The 15,318-nt window shown below is 43.7% G+C and overlaps 1 protein-coding gene across 1 annotated transcript in view; it reads right to left on the minus strand.

Annotated features, from left to right (window-relative positions):
- LOC115464620 (nidogen-1-like) overlaps window positions 1-15,318 on the minus strand; it is a 183,136-nt gene that overhangs the window by 75,889 nt on the left and 91,929 nt on the right. The window contains 1 exon segment of the mRNA XM_030194982.1: window positions 10,644-10,882. Coding sequence (XP_030050842.1) covers window positions 10,644-10,882 — 239 coding nt within the window.

Here is a 15,318-nt window from a genome sequence, read left to right on the forward strand (position 1 = left end):
GCGCAGCCACCAGGTCAGAGAAAAATGTATGGGAATATACGTTAGGGCCGTAAACATTGCATAATAGAACATGACTTCCCCGGAGTTCTCCAAGTAAAATCACAAATCTACCCTCCTTGTCCTGGATAATTTTATGGGTGTGGAAGGGCAATTGCTTGTGAATTAGCCACCCAGCCCCTCTTCAGTTTTTGGTGTTCTAATGCAGATAAATGGGTTTCTTGTATATATGATATATCAGCACCCTCTTTTTTTAACCAAGATAAAATCTTAGTCTTTTTTACAGGGGAGTGAATACCATCAACATTTAAAGTTATTACTTTCAATTTAACCATAGTATTAAGGAAGACGCAGAAAGCAAGGCAAGCAAATAACAATAGGACTCCGTGGGTCTCCCAGCTAAACCTACCGATTCCCTCTCTCCCTCCTTTAAATAGTTCCAATTGTCCTGAAATACTGAAAAAGCGCACACCTACTGTTGACTCAGATACGACACCTATAACTCCTACTCCTCCCTCCCACTGCCCACTAACATTCACCCTCATGCACACCATGAACACATCCGCACACCCACGACATATCCAAACAGTTCCATCCCCCAGCCCTCCATCACCCACCGCCCTCCTGCCCTTCCCCCACAAAAGCCTCCCATCCTTCTCCCACCCAAGACCCGCCAGGAGACGCCCCCCAGAACCTGCCATCCCTACTTGAAACAATATGCAATAAGATTTACTAAATGAGATTCGTCAGGTAACAGAAATATACAGATCCCTTATTACCTCGTTGTTCTGACTATCACAGTGTTAAAGAATACAAGTTTAAGCTAGAAGTCCAATTGTCCATCTGAACTTATGTAAAGTACATTCCATAATCACCTGTCAGCACCCTGCCAAGGTCCAAAAAGGAACAGTTGCAACTACATCATATGTATATGAAATGACTCCCAATGCGGATTTGAAGGCTCTGCAACTGGGATTTTCATGCAAAACAACAGATAGTTACCACCATTGAACTCAATCACGAGGCTTCTCGGTTCCCAGACTCCGTGCCCTTGTTGATTTTGTCCAGAAATGCTTTCGCCTCAGCTGCTTCACTAAGAAGGATCATCTGGTCTCCGTGCCACACACGCAGTCTGGCAGGATAGAGCAGTGCAAACCGGATTCCTTTTCTATGCAGTGCCATGCACATGGGCACCATGGCCTTGCGGAGCAGTGCTACCCTTGACGAATAATCATTGAAGAGGAGCAGTCGGTGCCCTTCATATTCCAATGAAGCTTGGGTTCGGTAAGCCTTTAGAAGCATCTTTTTCGCCTGCCAATTACTATAGTGTGCAATCGCCATTCAGACCTTAGAGTTAGGTTCCCCTCTCGCGCCAATACGGTGTGCACAATCACAGCAGTAAATGCTCCTTCTGCCCTCGAGGCCCAAATGTTCTGGCAGCCAGGAGTCAAAAAAGTGGAATAGATTGTTATCTGCCACTGCCTCCGGCAACCCAATGACTCTTATGTTGTTCCTTCTTGCTCTATTTTCCTGCTCCTCCAAGCGTTCTCGCAGCTCTCTGGTTTCCTTTTGCAGCATGGTTATTTGGGACACCATAGCCCTTGCTTCGTCCTCTCCCAAAGATACTCTCCTTTCCACTTCCAACAGTCGGCTGGCTTGAGAATCAAACTTTCCAATAATCTCATACACAGCTGATTGGAACCTAGCAAGTCGGTCCTCTAGCACTTCCGATACTGATCGGGAGATTACATTCACCCACTCCGCCTCAAGTGTTAAAATCGAAGTCTGCACCGGCTGTGGCTCTGCCGTTTTGCTTTGGCCCGTTTTGTTCGAGTACTTCACTCCTCTCTGTGTCTTTGTGGGCATTCCGCAGCAGCCTCTTTTTTGTAAGTCCCGATCAGAAGCACATTCCTTAATCTTCATCCTCCCAAGTGTAAAGGTCTGAAATACAAATTAATGTGCGCATCTACCTTTTCCTGTATGAGCACGCAGCTCTGGAACGCGTTGCCACGTAACCTGAAAACGGTCTATGAATTGACCAATTTCCGTAAACTATTGAAAACCTCTCTCTTCGACAAGATATATCACAAAGATCAACACGTGTAACTGTATAATCTTTAAAATATCCAGAAATGTCTTATAATCCCCACCTCCCACCACCGGCTCTGGCACAGACCGTATAAGTCTGCCCAGCACTATCCCTGTCTCCCACCACCGGCTCTGGCACAGACCGTATAAGTCTGCCCCGCACTATCCCCGCCTCCCAACCTCCAGCCCCGCCTCCCACTACTGGCTCTGCTATCCAATCTCAGTTAAGCTCCTGAGGATCCATTCCTTCTGAACAGGATTCCTTTTCAGCTGAGAATTAACACAAGCTTTTTTTTTCCTCTATTTGTCCGTAACATCGTAAGATCTCCTTATAAGCAATTTAGGGGGCCCTTTTACCAAATAGTGGTAAAAGGAGACCCACGGTGGCATCAGCACGTGGGATTGCCACACACCGAGGCCACTTTTTACTGCCACCGGTAAAAGTGGCTTTTTCACAGTAATTAAAAAATCACCATACGGCCATTTACTGCTGTCCGATTACCACCGGGAACTCCGCCCTCCCCCCCCCCCCCCAGTGCTAGAAAATAAAAGGGTCTTTACAAGCATTGTTGAAAATATTTTGTATAAAAGAGGAGAATAAGAGACATATATTTGTGTCTAAAAGAAAACAAAAAGTTGAGTTAAACTAGAGGCTGAAGAATTTTTTCCTAAAACATTGTTTCTTTTTTTTTTACTTCAGTTGACTTGGGAAAATCAATTTCTGGTTCCACGAACAGAAAGAAAGATCAAAAGTTAAAACTAACAATCTAAAGAAAGGGCAAGGTGTAGGGCTTTCTGCCTTCGCTCCTGTCCCCTTGTGTGAGTTCTACAGGCACTTTTCCAAGCCGAATGCGTTTAAAGCTAACTGTACCAGCCGAATGCGTTTAAAGATAACTGTACCAGCCGAATGTTAATTCAGGAGAAACACATCGATTCCATGATTGTCTGTTGCTTGGGGTAAACCAACAGGTCTTTGATGTGCTAAGCTTCACACTACACTGAAGTAGAATTAAAAAAAAAAAAAAAGGAATAATGGCTTAGGTAAGATAGTAACATAGTAAATGACGGCAAATAAAGATCTGTACGGTCCATCCAGTCTGCCCAACAAGATAAACTCTGGTAGAACTTGGAGAAGACACAGCCTATGATTGGCTTACAAAAAAATTATTACGCAGGAGTCTATTTCCACAGTACAAAGATGAATATTCATTGACCATGTCTCCCATTCTCCTTATTGCTACACCCTATCTTTTCCTCTCCATCCTCCTTACGCCTACCTCCCAATGTTCATTTCCTTCTACACTCAATCCCTCCTATGTTCAATTTACTTATCCGTCAACCCCATTATTATTTCGTTTACTACAATTTGTATAATCTCTTAAAGACTTTGTAATTCTTTTTTACTGTTACTATGTAAGCCACATTGAGCCTGCTATGTGTGGGAAAGCGCAGGGTACAAATGTAATAAATAAAATAAAATAATGTCTTTTGCTTTAACACTATCTTGTATTTCACCACCATGTAACCCAAAACCCTCTGTAAAACCAAATGTATATTCTCTTCTATTTCCAGTATCCATGATGAATTGTAAGCCACATTGAGCCTGCAAAGAGGTGGGATAATGTGGGATACAAGTGCAATAAATAAATAAATAATAAATACCGCTCAAATGTATCCCCTAACTCACTCAGGGACCTGAATGGCTAAGTAAATCTTAATTTTTAAGCTGTTAATGGCAGATCCTCCGAGGAGCCACTCTCCCTTGCTGCTGCTTAGGTAGAAGGCATCACGTGACCCCCTACTCTCTGTTTTCTATCTTTTAACCATTGTTTTAATCCACAACATAGCACTACCTCCTATCCCGTGACTCTCCAATTTCCTCTGGAGTTTTTCATGAGGTACTTTGTCAAATGCCTTTTGAAAATCCAGATACACAATATCAGCTGGCTCACCTAGGAGTAGCCTAGTGGTTAGTGCAGTGGACTTTGATCCTGGGGAACTGAGTTCGATTCCCACTGCAGCTCGTTGTGACTCTGGGCAAGTCACTTAACCCTCCATTGTCCCTGGTACAAAATAAGTTCCTGAATATGTGTAAACCGCTTTGAATGTAAGTTGTAAAAACCTCAGAAAGGTGGTATATCAAGTCCCATTTCCCTTTCCCCTTTATCCACATGTTTGTTCACCCCTTCAAAGAAACATAATAGATTGGTGAGGCAAGATTTCCCTTCACTAAATCCATGTTGGCTTTGTCTCATTAATCCATGCTGTTGAATATGCTCTGTAAGTTTGTTCTTTATAATAGTCTCTACCATTTTGCCCGGCACCAATGTCAGGTTCACATGTCTATAATTTCCCAGATCACCTAGCTGGAACCTTTTTAAAAAAAAAAATCGTGTTACATTGACCACCGTCCAAAATTCCGGTCCCATGCTTGACTTTAAAGTGAAATTACATATTACTAACCAGGGGCAGACTGACCATTCAGGCAACCGGGCAGTGCCCAAGGGCTCGGAGGCTCTAGGGGGCCCAGAGGCTCTGCCTGGTTGCTCTTGCCCGCCACCGCCACATACTACAACCGTCCTGATTGATGTTCTAGCAGCCGCTGCCGGCCTGCTGCTATTCTTCCCGGTGCCACCGATGCAGACATACCAAGTCGTGGGACCCCCTCCTCTCAGGAGACCTTTGCCATGTGTCTAGTCAGGCAGCAGTGATGCCCTAATCGCTAATTCGCTGCCTATGTCCTGTGCCGGCTCTGCAGGTTAAAATGGTGGCAACGAACTCTCGCTAGACTACAGTGAGAGGTTGCAGACGTCATTTTAAACTGTGGAGCCGGTGCGGGCTGCAGCATGGAAGAAGGTAGAAAGGGGGGATCGAAGGGACACGCAGGGCATGAGGAGGGTAGGGAGATTAAAGGGGTATTCAGGATACAGAGGAAGGTGGGGATGGAGAGTGGGGGAACAGTGAACATGCCGGATATGGTGGAAGGGGAGTTTGAGGGCATACTGGGCACAGGAATGGGAAGGACTCAAGAGACTGGGGAACATTCTGGGTATGGAAGGGGTGTTGATTGTTTGATGGGACCTGTAGTAGTAGTAGTAATCCAGCTTGTTCAATTTTCCCAATAAGTGTACTGATGCTCTAGGCTCACCACGATATTTCCGATGCTGCCTTTTCCTAGGAAGGTCCTTGTTGGTGCTGTTATGGAATGGCAGATTTGTGTCATACAGGTTCTGAGTGACTTTTGTAGGGTTTTGTATAAATTCAAAATATGCTCGCTACTGGAGAGAGGTTATGTTATTGTGTTCCTTAGATTATTGTTTGTTTTTCTCTTCTTCTCCTCATTGATGTAGATTTTGTGGTGTTTTTCAATCTCTTTTTAAGTACTGTGTAGTAAATTTTCAAATAAAAACAATTATTTTCTATTTATTAATTAGAATATGTCAGTTTTAAGAATGTACATATGCTAGAGCTGGTTTAAGACTTGGCAGGGATCCACAAGAAAAATCTCACTCATTTGGCCTTCAATCTCCAGCACTGAGGTGGTAAATCTCCAGCATTGGGATGGGCCACCCTTGGCATCTCTGCTGACGTGTTTTAAAAATGGTTTCAGAGACTTCTTACAGAAGTCTCGTGAGACTGTCAAGACCCGTGAGAAGTCTCGACAGCCATTTTGAAAACGCCGCGCAGACTAGCGGCAGCAGAAAAAAGTGGGGTTCTTTCTGCCCCTGAAGAAGCCACCAGATCACCAGGGTCCTTCAAGATAATGGTTCCAGGGGCGGCTGTAGCATCTGTTAGGGGGAGGGGGGCAGCGGTGGTGTGGGTGGGTGTCCAGAGTACTCTCAGTCCACCCCTGTTACTAACAATAGTTTTGCAAGTTCATTTTTCAATTCTATCAGTACTCTGAGATGAATACTATCTGGTCCAGGTGATTTGCTACTCTTCAAATTTGTCAAATTACACCATTACATCTTCCAGGTTTAGAGAGATTTCATTCAGATTCTCTGACTCGTCAGCTTTGAATATCTTTTCTGGCACAGATATATAGTAACATAGTATATATATCTCCCAAATCTTCCTCAGTGAAGACCAAAGCAAAGAATTAATCTCTCCACTATGGCTTTGTCTTCCCCGAGTGCCCCTTTTACCCCTCAGTCATCTAGCAGTCCAAATGATTCTTTTGCTGGCTTCTTACTTTTAATATACCTAAGAAGAAGTTTCAATACATGTTTTTGCCTCCAACGCAATCCCATGCATACCTGTTTTTGCTACACTGAAGAATTTTCAACCAGCTCATCTAGCTAAATGGTTTTGAAAGTTGCCTTTTTTCCCCTCTTGATACGAGAACATCCAACATGATCACACAGCGTACCCCCCCCCCCCCCCCCAATTCTGTTAGTAATGATCTTAGTATTTCTATTATACCTTGGCATTATAGTGTTTACACAGCTTAGTGTGCTTTTCTGCATACAAACCTTCATCAGCACACTGTGCCCAATCAAAAAGTGGGAAATAGTCTTCAGTTCTGTTGTACAGAACCTGCATGTGTGTCCGTCTTTTCTATGTATGAAGCACAGTAACTTGTCCCTATTCCAGTGTCCTATGCTGTAATTATCAATCTCGTGTTTAAGAAGGGGTGTGGACATGTCCCTACCCATACTAGGTATTAAAAGATGATGCTCCTGTATGGTGAATGGTAGCCAGTGGTCCAGAAAAAGTAACTACAACCAAAGGGAAGAATTTCCTTGGAAGCTGTCTGTTATGCTGCACTTTAGCATCACATAATCTCCTGCTACCCAGGGAAATGTAGCTGCATAAATGTGAAAATAAAGTATTTTATAATGACACAACACTGTGCTTGTCCACTGCATAGTTTGTTGATTTTGCAGCATTATACAGAATACCTAAGGTATCAAAGAATATGCACATAGACAGAGGATTTTAAAACTTTTTCAAAGAAGCTCACAAATAAACTATCTAGGAGTGGATATCCTTCTAGTATCCTCAAGCAAGCCTATACTAGAGCGAAATATAATCAATGTGAACTACTACTGTCTCCCACACAAGATAAAGAATCTAAGACCATACAAACATTTGTTTTGCAATATACCCAGGCGGCTTCTTTAGCTACCAAAATTATTAAATGACATTGGAGAATACTGTAAAGTCATGCAACATTTAAGGACCACCAAATAAGAATAGCTTATTTTCGTAAACCTAACATTAGAGGTACACTGGGCAGTATTTCACAATGGAGAAGGGTAGCTAGTGGGGTTCCTCAGGGGTCTGTGCTAGGACCGCTGCTTTTTAATATATTTATAAATGATTTAGAGATGGGAGTAACTAGCGAGGTAATTAAATTTGCTGATGACACAAAGTTATTCAAAGTCGTTAACTCGCGACAGGATTGTGAAAAATTACAAGAGGACCTTACGAGACTGGGAGACTGGGCAGCTAAATGGTAGATGACGTTTAATGTGAGCAAGTGCAAGGTGATGCATGTGGGAAAAAAGAACCCGAATTATAGCTACGTCATGCAAGGTTCCACGTTAGGAGTTATGGACCAAGAAAGGGATCTGGGTGTAGTCGTCGATAACACACTGAAACCTTCTGCTCAGTGTGCTGCTGCGGCTAGGAAAGCGAATAGAATGTTGGGTATTATTAGGAAAGGTATGGAAAACAGGTGTGAGGATGTTATAATGCCTTTGTTTCGCTCCATGGTGCGACCGCACCTTGAGTATTGTGTTCAATTCTGGACGCCGCATCTCAAGAAAGATATAGTAGAATTGGAAAAGGTGCAGCGAAGGGCAACTAAAATGATAGCGGGGATGGGACGACTTCCCTATGAAGAAAGACTAAGGAGGCTAGGGCTATTCAGCTTGGAGAAGAGACGGCTGAGGGGAGACATGATAGAGGTATATAAAATAATGAGTGGAGTGGAACAGGTGGATGTGAAGCGTCTGTTCACGCTTTCCAAAAATACTAGGACTAGGGGGCATGCGATTAAACTACAGTGTAGTAAATTTAAAACAAATTGGAGAAAATTTTTCTTCACCCAACGTGTAATTAAACTCTGGAATTCATTGCCGGAAAATGTGGTGAAGGCGGTTAGCTTAGCAGAGTTTAAAAAGGGGTTGGACGGTTTCCTAAAGGACAAGTCCATAAACCACTACTAAACGGACTTGGAAAAATCCAAAATTCCAGGAACAACATGTATAGAATGTTTGTACATTTGGGAAGCTTGCCAGGTGCCCTTGGCCTTGATTGGCCGCTGTCGTGGACAAGATGCTGGGCTCGATGGACCCTTGGTCTTTTCCCAGTATGGCATTACTTATGTACTTATGTAATACTCTTACACCTCCTACAACGTCTCTCAATGCGCACACCAGCTGTGGACCTTGCATTTTGGTCTGCCCTTGTCACAAGATATACGGAGGAAAGACTACCAGAGCTCTTAAACAGAGACTAAGTGAGCACGAACATAATTTCCTCCATTAAAAATTAGAAGAACCAACAGATGGTTCTTCTAATTTTTGATGGAGGAAATTATGTTTGTTGCTCACCATTTAGAACAACAGCATACATTTGCAGATTACTGATGTACAGTAATTGATCAAGTAACAGCCACAATCAAAGGAGGCGATAGGAATCGCAAGTTACTTCAATTAGAATAAAAATGGATATTTAGGTTACAATCGCTCATTCCAAAGGGCTTAAAAAATAGAATTGAGTGGAAATTGTTTCTATAGTGGTCTTCACAGTCCCCTAAAGTAATTTGGGTTATTCTATACAAACACAGTCATTCTCTGGTCCTTTAAGATAAATTAATTTCAGCGAGGATCTCTGATTGGCCAACAACGATTATCATCTTTTTTGAAAAGGGAGGGTGCCATCTTTGCAGTTCTAATTCTTAAAGTAGGATAAGTACATAAGTACATAATGAGTGGAGTGGAACAGGTGGATGTGAAGCGTCTGTTCACGCTTTCCAAAAATACTAGGACTAGGGGGCATGCGATGAAACTACAGTATAGTAAATTTAAAACAAATCGGAGAAAATTTTTCTTCACCCAACGTGTAATTAAACTCTGGAATTCGTTGTCGGAGAAAGTGGTGAAGGCGGTTAGCTTAGCAGAGTTTAAAAAGGGGTTGGACGGATTCCTAAAGGACAAGTCCATAAACCGCTACTAAACAGACTTGGAAAGATCCAAAATTCCAGGAATAACATGTGTAGAATGTTTATACGTTTGGGAAGCTTGCCAGGTGCCCTTGGCCTGGATTGGCCGCTGTCGTGGACAGGATGCTGGGCTCGATGGACCCTTGGTCTTTTCCCAGTATGGCATTACTTATGTACTTATGTAAACTGTGAAACGGAAGTGCTCTGTTCAGCTAACCAAAAAAGCAGCTACGCATTCAGTTAAGTGCCATTTAACATCTAAGGTCAATGTTATTGAAGGAAAGAAGTTAAAGCTAAGCAACATAATAAATATTTGGAAAGTAAAAAGTAAAAATTTAAATAAAAAGGAGGTTTTTTTAGACCTATGAGGTTCGCCCAGCCACAGTGCTGAAATACAGACTCCACATGCTAAGCTTCTGAGGTCTTTTGCTCCCACATTACAATACAATTAGTGATGTAAAATCGGAAATGCTTGCTATCATTGAAATGTGAAGTACTCATATAAGCAAAGCAGCCACATTAATTTTCAGCATTATACAGAATAAATGATGCTATTCCTAATCTGAATAGTCACAAACGAAAATGAGGATTTATAATATTGTTGGATTTGTCCAACTGAAGCTACATAAACTGAGGTACAGGGGAAAAAAAAGTCTCCCCCCCCCCCCCCCCCCACCAGAACCAACAGACAATTAGAGGACAATTTTATTTTTCACTCAAGAGAGAGACATGTATGAATAAAACAGTATAAAAGCATATCAACCCAGAGATTTAATATAGGCACTACTGAAAAGTAAGGTCTAAGGGGCCCTCTTACCAAACTGCAGTAAAAAGTAGCCTTAGTGTGTCTTTACGTGACACATTCCCATGTGCTAAGGCCATTTTTACAGCATGGGTAAAAATAGCCACTTTTTCTATTAATGTATATAGACCAGAAACCATATTAAATCCAATAAAATCAAAACAAAACATCCACAAAATATAAATTAAATTTATATTTTGTGGATGATTTGTTTTGATTTTATTGGATTTAATATGGTTTCTGGTCTATATATATTTCACATATAAAGAAACTGAATTTAAAGGACACCCAGTGACTGTATCAGTTTTTCTATTAATGGCCATGGCTAATTTTCCCATTAGCGCCTAGCCCCTACCACTACCTATTTTTTAAGAAGGGCTCATGCGCTAATCACACACTAATCAGCGTTTGGCAATGTAGCTGTGTTAACAGATTAGCCTATAACACGCCATATAACACGCCTATGCTCCACCCCCAGACCTGCCTCCAGCACTAAAAAATAAAATTTTCAGCGGATGAATAGAACATGCACATGCAAAAATTATCGTGGGACACCCTAAATAACATTTATGCTACAAAACTTACCTGACAACATTTTTCAAAGACTGCTCGTCATTAGCAAATTCATTATAAGCTCCTTGTCTTTTAAAGAAGAAGAAACCTTCAGAGCCTTTGCCAAATCCAACTTTTGCATATATCTTTTCATCGCCACTGTAGGCCTTCTTAGACTGTGTGCCATAGAACTGCAAACCATCTTCTGGATACAGAAATATGGCATAGGAACTGGATTCATCCGAAGATAATACAGCCTGAAATGTGTTTCTCTGTGGAAAAAAATTAAATTCATTTCAGTTGCAAGAGCAATTAGAAGTTTTAAAGGGGAAAAAACAGCAGAGGGTGATTTGCATTGGAAAGGTAGCATAGCACACTAGAGAGGAATCTGCAGACAGTCACTGTGCAACATTCAGAAGAGTGAACCCTGTTAAAACACCCACTACTACTACTACTTATTTCTATAGCGCTACTAGACATGCGCAGTGCTGTACACTGGACATGAAGAGATTACAATCTAATTAGGACAAACAGGACAAACAAGGGATAAGGGAATTACTAAGGTGGGAATAATAAAACTGGGTACTGAACAAGTGAGTAAGGGTTAGGAGTTAAAAGCAGCATCAAACAGGTGGGCTTTAAGCCTGGATTTGAAGACGGCCAGAGATGGAGCTTGACGTACTAGCTTAGGAAGTCTATTCCATGCATGTGGTGCAGCAAGATAAAAGGAACAGAGTCTGGAGATAGCAGTGGAGGAGAAGGGTACAGATAAGAACCAGTTACCCAGTGAACAAGAAGTTCCGGGGGAGGAGTGTAGGGAGAGATAAGAGTGGAAAGGTACTGAGGAGCTGCAGAGTGAATGCACTTGTAATACCTGTCGTCGATGATACGCTGAAACCTTCTGCTCAGTGTGCTGCTGCGGCTAGGAAAGCGAATAGAATGTTGGGTGTTATTAGGAAGGGTATGGAGTCCAGGTGTGCGGATGTTATAATGCCGTTGTATCGCTCCATGGTGCGACCGCACCTGGAGTATTGTGTTCAGTACTGGTCTCCGTATCTCAAAAAAGATATAGTAGAATTGGAAAAGGTACAGCGAAGGGCGACGAAAATGATAGTGGGGATGGGACGACTTTCCTATGAAGAGAGGCTGAGAAGGCTAGGGCTTTTCAGCTTGGAGAAGAGACGGCTGAGGGGAGATATGATAGAAGTGTATAAAATAATGAGTGGAATGGATCGGGTGGATGTGAAGCGACTGTTCACGCTATCCAAAAATACTAGGACTAGAGGGCATGAGTTGAAGCTACAGTGTGGTAAATTTAAAACGAATCGGAGAAAATTTTTCTTCACCCAACGTGTAATTAGACTCTGGAATTCGTTGCCGGAGAACGTGGTACGGGCGGTTAGCTTGACGGAGTTTAAAAAGGGGTTAGATAGATTCCTAAAGGACAAGTCCATAGACCGCTATTAAATGGACTTGGAAAAATTCCGCATTTTTAGGTATAACTTGTCTGGAATGTTTTTACGTTTGGGGAGCGTGCCAGGTGCCCTTGACCTGGATTGGCCACTGTCGGTGACAGGATGCTGGGCTAGATGGACCTTTGGTCTTTCCCAGTATGGCACTACTTATGTACTTATGTACTTATGTACTGTAGCCAGGGCCGGTCTTAGGCAGAGGTGACCAAGGCGACCGCATAGGGCCCCGCGCCTAAGGGGGCCCCGTGCAGCGCCTCAACTCTGCCTCGCTCGTGCCTCCGCTCCAACCTCCGCCGCTGCTCGCCTTAGTCGCCTGAGATGATCCCCATTCCCGCGGCTTGGCCACTCCACTCCCGCCACCACCGGCGCAGCACCCACCCCCGGCTTGGGCCCGCTGAGCCCGCCATCAGCTCCCGAGTCCCCAGACCCCGGCGACTAACTGAGCGATGCCAGCGAGCCAGCCCAGGCGATGGCCCCGCCCCCGACGGCGACAACAGACAGTTGCAGCACGACGGCTCACCTCCAGGCTCCCGCTCAATGTCCTGCCTTCTGATGTATTTCCTGTTTCCGGACGCAAGGGCGGGAGTCACTGAGCGGGAAAAGCTGGAGCCTGGTCGGAGGTGATGAGGACATGAGGTGAGCCATCGTTGCTGACGCCAACAGTTGTGCACTTATGCCAAATCGAAATCGGATTCCATGCAGGCAGGCAGATCAGGACAAGTGTCTCTCTCATCTAACGATGCTTGCGGACGGTGCAAGGGTTGGAAATGTCTGCCTCCCTGAGAGGGATTTGGCCCAACAACATTAGTTGCTAGAGAAGCTGAGCAAGTAAGATCTTCTGGCTTGGAAGAGGCTGTTTCTAACATATCTGGGTTATTTTCACATAGATCTGCAGATATTTCTCCTGATAAAAATTTGGATGGCAATAGCAGATTTAGCTAAAACACTGCTTCCAGTAATTAATGATATGACACCTCGAATTAATCATTTGGAAGCTAGACTGCAATCACAGGAAGAAAAGAATACTAAGCTAAAATCTGAGAATGGAAATCATGAAGCAGCAAAATCTGATATAAAGTAGGTACAATCAGTTCAAACTATTTAGTAACTGATGTGGCTACTTGCCTCTCTGGTTTGATGGGTTACAGAGTAATAGGAGAATTTGAAAGTACTGGATCTTTTCTTAATATTTTTCCTTTATTCTCCTTTGTTATGAGAATTGGAACTACTAATTGTAGTGGACTTGAACTGAATAATTTCTGGGGAGGGGAGGTTTAATGATAGCATTGTGCTTATTATTTCAATCAGTTTTTTTTGTACAAGTTTAGCTTCATTTGTCTTTATTTGACATTTCATAAATAAAAAAATGTTCTAAAAATGGAATAATCTTATCAATGGGGTGGAGCTAGGGTGGGGCGGAGCTAAAGTGGGGCAGAGCTATGGTGGGCGGGGCCCCACCAAATTGGTCTGCATAGGGCCCCGCACTTGCTAAGACCAGCCCTGCCTGTAGCGGGTATTCTCCAAGAACAGTAGGCCCCAGGAGACTGGAAAAGTCTTCAAAGCTTAGAAATCTTCCGGAACGTTCCGTCGCGCAGGCTGACCTACCAAGCACATGCATGGGCGGCTTCCCACCCACGACGCGAACGTGGAACTCTCAGTTTAATAAAAAGCATAACAATATAAATAAAAACAACTCCAATGGGGAGGAGGGAGGGTTGTAAGAATATTGAGCCTGCGATTCTCGGAGAATACCTGCTACAGGTATGTATCTTCATTTTCTCTGAGGACAAGCAGGCTCTAATATTCTTACATGTGGGGTATCCCTAGCCCCCACGCTCACTCAAAACAACAAACATTGGTCAATTGGGTCTCGCAATGGCGAGGACATAACTGAGATTGACCTGAAAAGAAACACAGCTAAATGAGAGTGCAGCCTGGAACAAAACAGAAATGGGCCTAGGAGGGTGGAGTTAGATTCTAAACCCCGACTGCCCAAACCAACTGTCGCGTCGGGTATCCTGCTGAAGGCAGTAGTGAGATGTGAATGTGTGGACTGATGACCATGTTGCAGCCTTGCAAATCTCTTCAATGGAGGCTGACTTCAAATGAGCCACTGACGCAGTCATGGCTCTAACATTGTGAGCCATGACATGGCTCTCTAAAGTCATCCCAGCTTGGGCATAAGTGAAGGAAATGCAATCTGCTAGCCAATTGGAGATGGTGCGTTTTCCGATGGCAACTCCCATCCTGTTGGGATTAAAAAAAACAAACAGCTGGGCGGACTGTCTATAGGGCTTTGTCCGCTCCACATAAAAGGCCAATGCTCTCTTACAGTCCAAGGTGTGCAACTTGTCCTCACCAGGGCAGGTATGTGGACGGGGGAAAAATGTTGGCAAGAAAATTGACTGTTTCAAATGGAACTCCGACACCACCTTCGGCAACAACTTAGGGTGAATGCGGAGGACTACTCTGTTGTGATGAAATTTTATATAAGGTGCATGGACTACCAAGGCTTGGAGCTCACTGACTCTACGAGCTGAAGTAACAGCCACCAAGAAAATGACCTTCCAGGTCAAGTACTTCAGATGGCAGAAATTCAGTGGCTCAAAAGGAGCTTTCATCAGCTGGGTGAGAACGACGTTGAGACCCCATGACACTGGTGGAGGTTTGACAGGGGGCTTTGACAAAAGCAAACCTCTCGTAAAGCGAAGTACTAAAGGCTGTCCAAAGTTTCAGCGTGCTTGTCTGACATTGCTGCCTGGATGTCTCAACGCCACCTGAAATTAAATATGACCAAAACCGAGCTTCTCATTTTCCCCCCCAAACCCACCTCCCCGCTCCCCCCGTTTTCTATTTCTGTTGATGGCTCTCTCATTCTCCCTGTCTCCTCAGCTCGAAACCTTGGGGTCATCTTTGACTCTTCTCTCTCCTTCTCTGCTCATATCCAGCAGACCGCCAAGACCTGTCGTTTCTTTCTTTACAACATCCGTAAAATCCGCCCCTTTCTTTCCGAGCACTCTACCAAAACCCTCATCCACACCCTTGTCACCTCTCGTTTAGACTACTGCAATCTGCTTCTTGCTGGCCTCCCACTTAGTCACCTCTCCCCTCTCCAGTCGGTTCAAAACTCTGCTGCCCGTCTCATCTTCCGCCAGGGTCGCTTTACTCATACTACCCCTCTCCTCAAGACCCTTCACTGGCTCCCTATCCGTTTTCGCATCCTGTTCAAACTTCTT

This window comes from Microcaecilia unicolor, chromosome 3 (genome assembly GCF_901765095.1).
Source record: "Microcaecilia unicolor chromosome 3, aMicUni1.1, whole genome shotgun sequence".
In the NCBI taxonomy this organism is placed as follows: domain Eukaryota; kingdom Metazoa; phylum Chordata; class Amphibia; order Gymnophiona; family Siphonopidae; genus Microcaecilia; species Microcaecilia unicolor.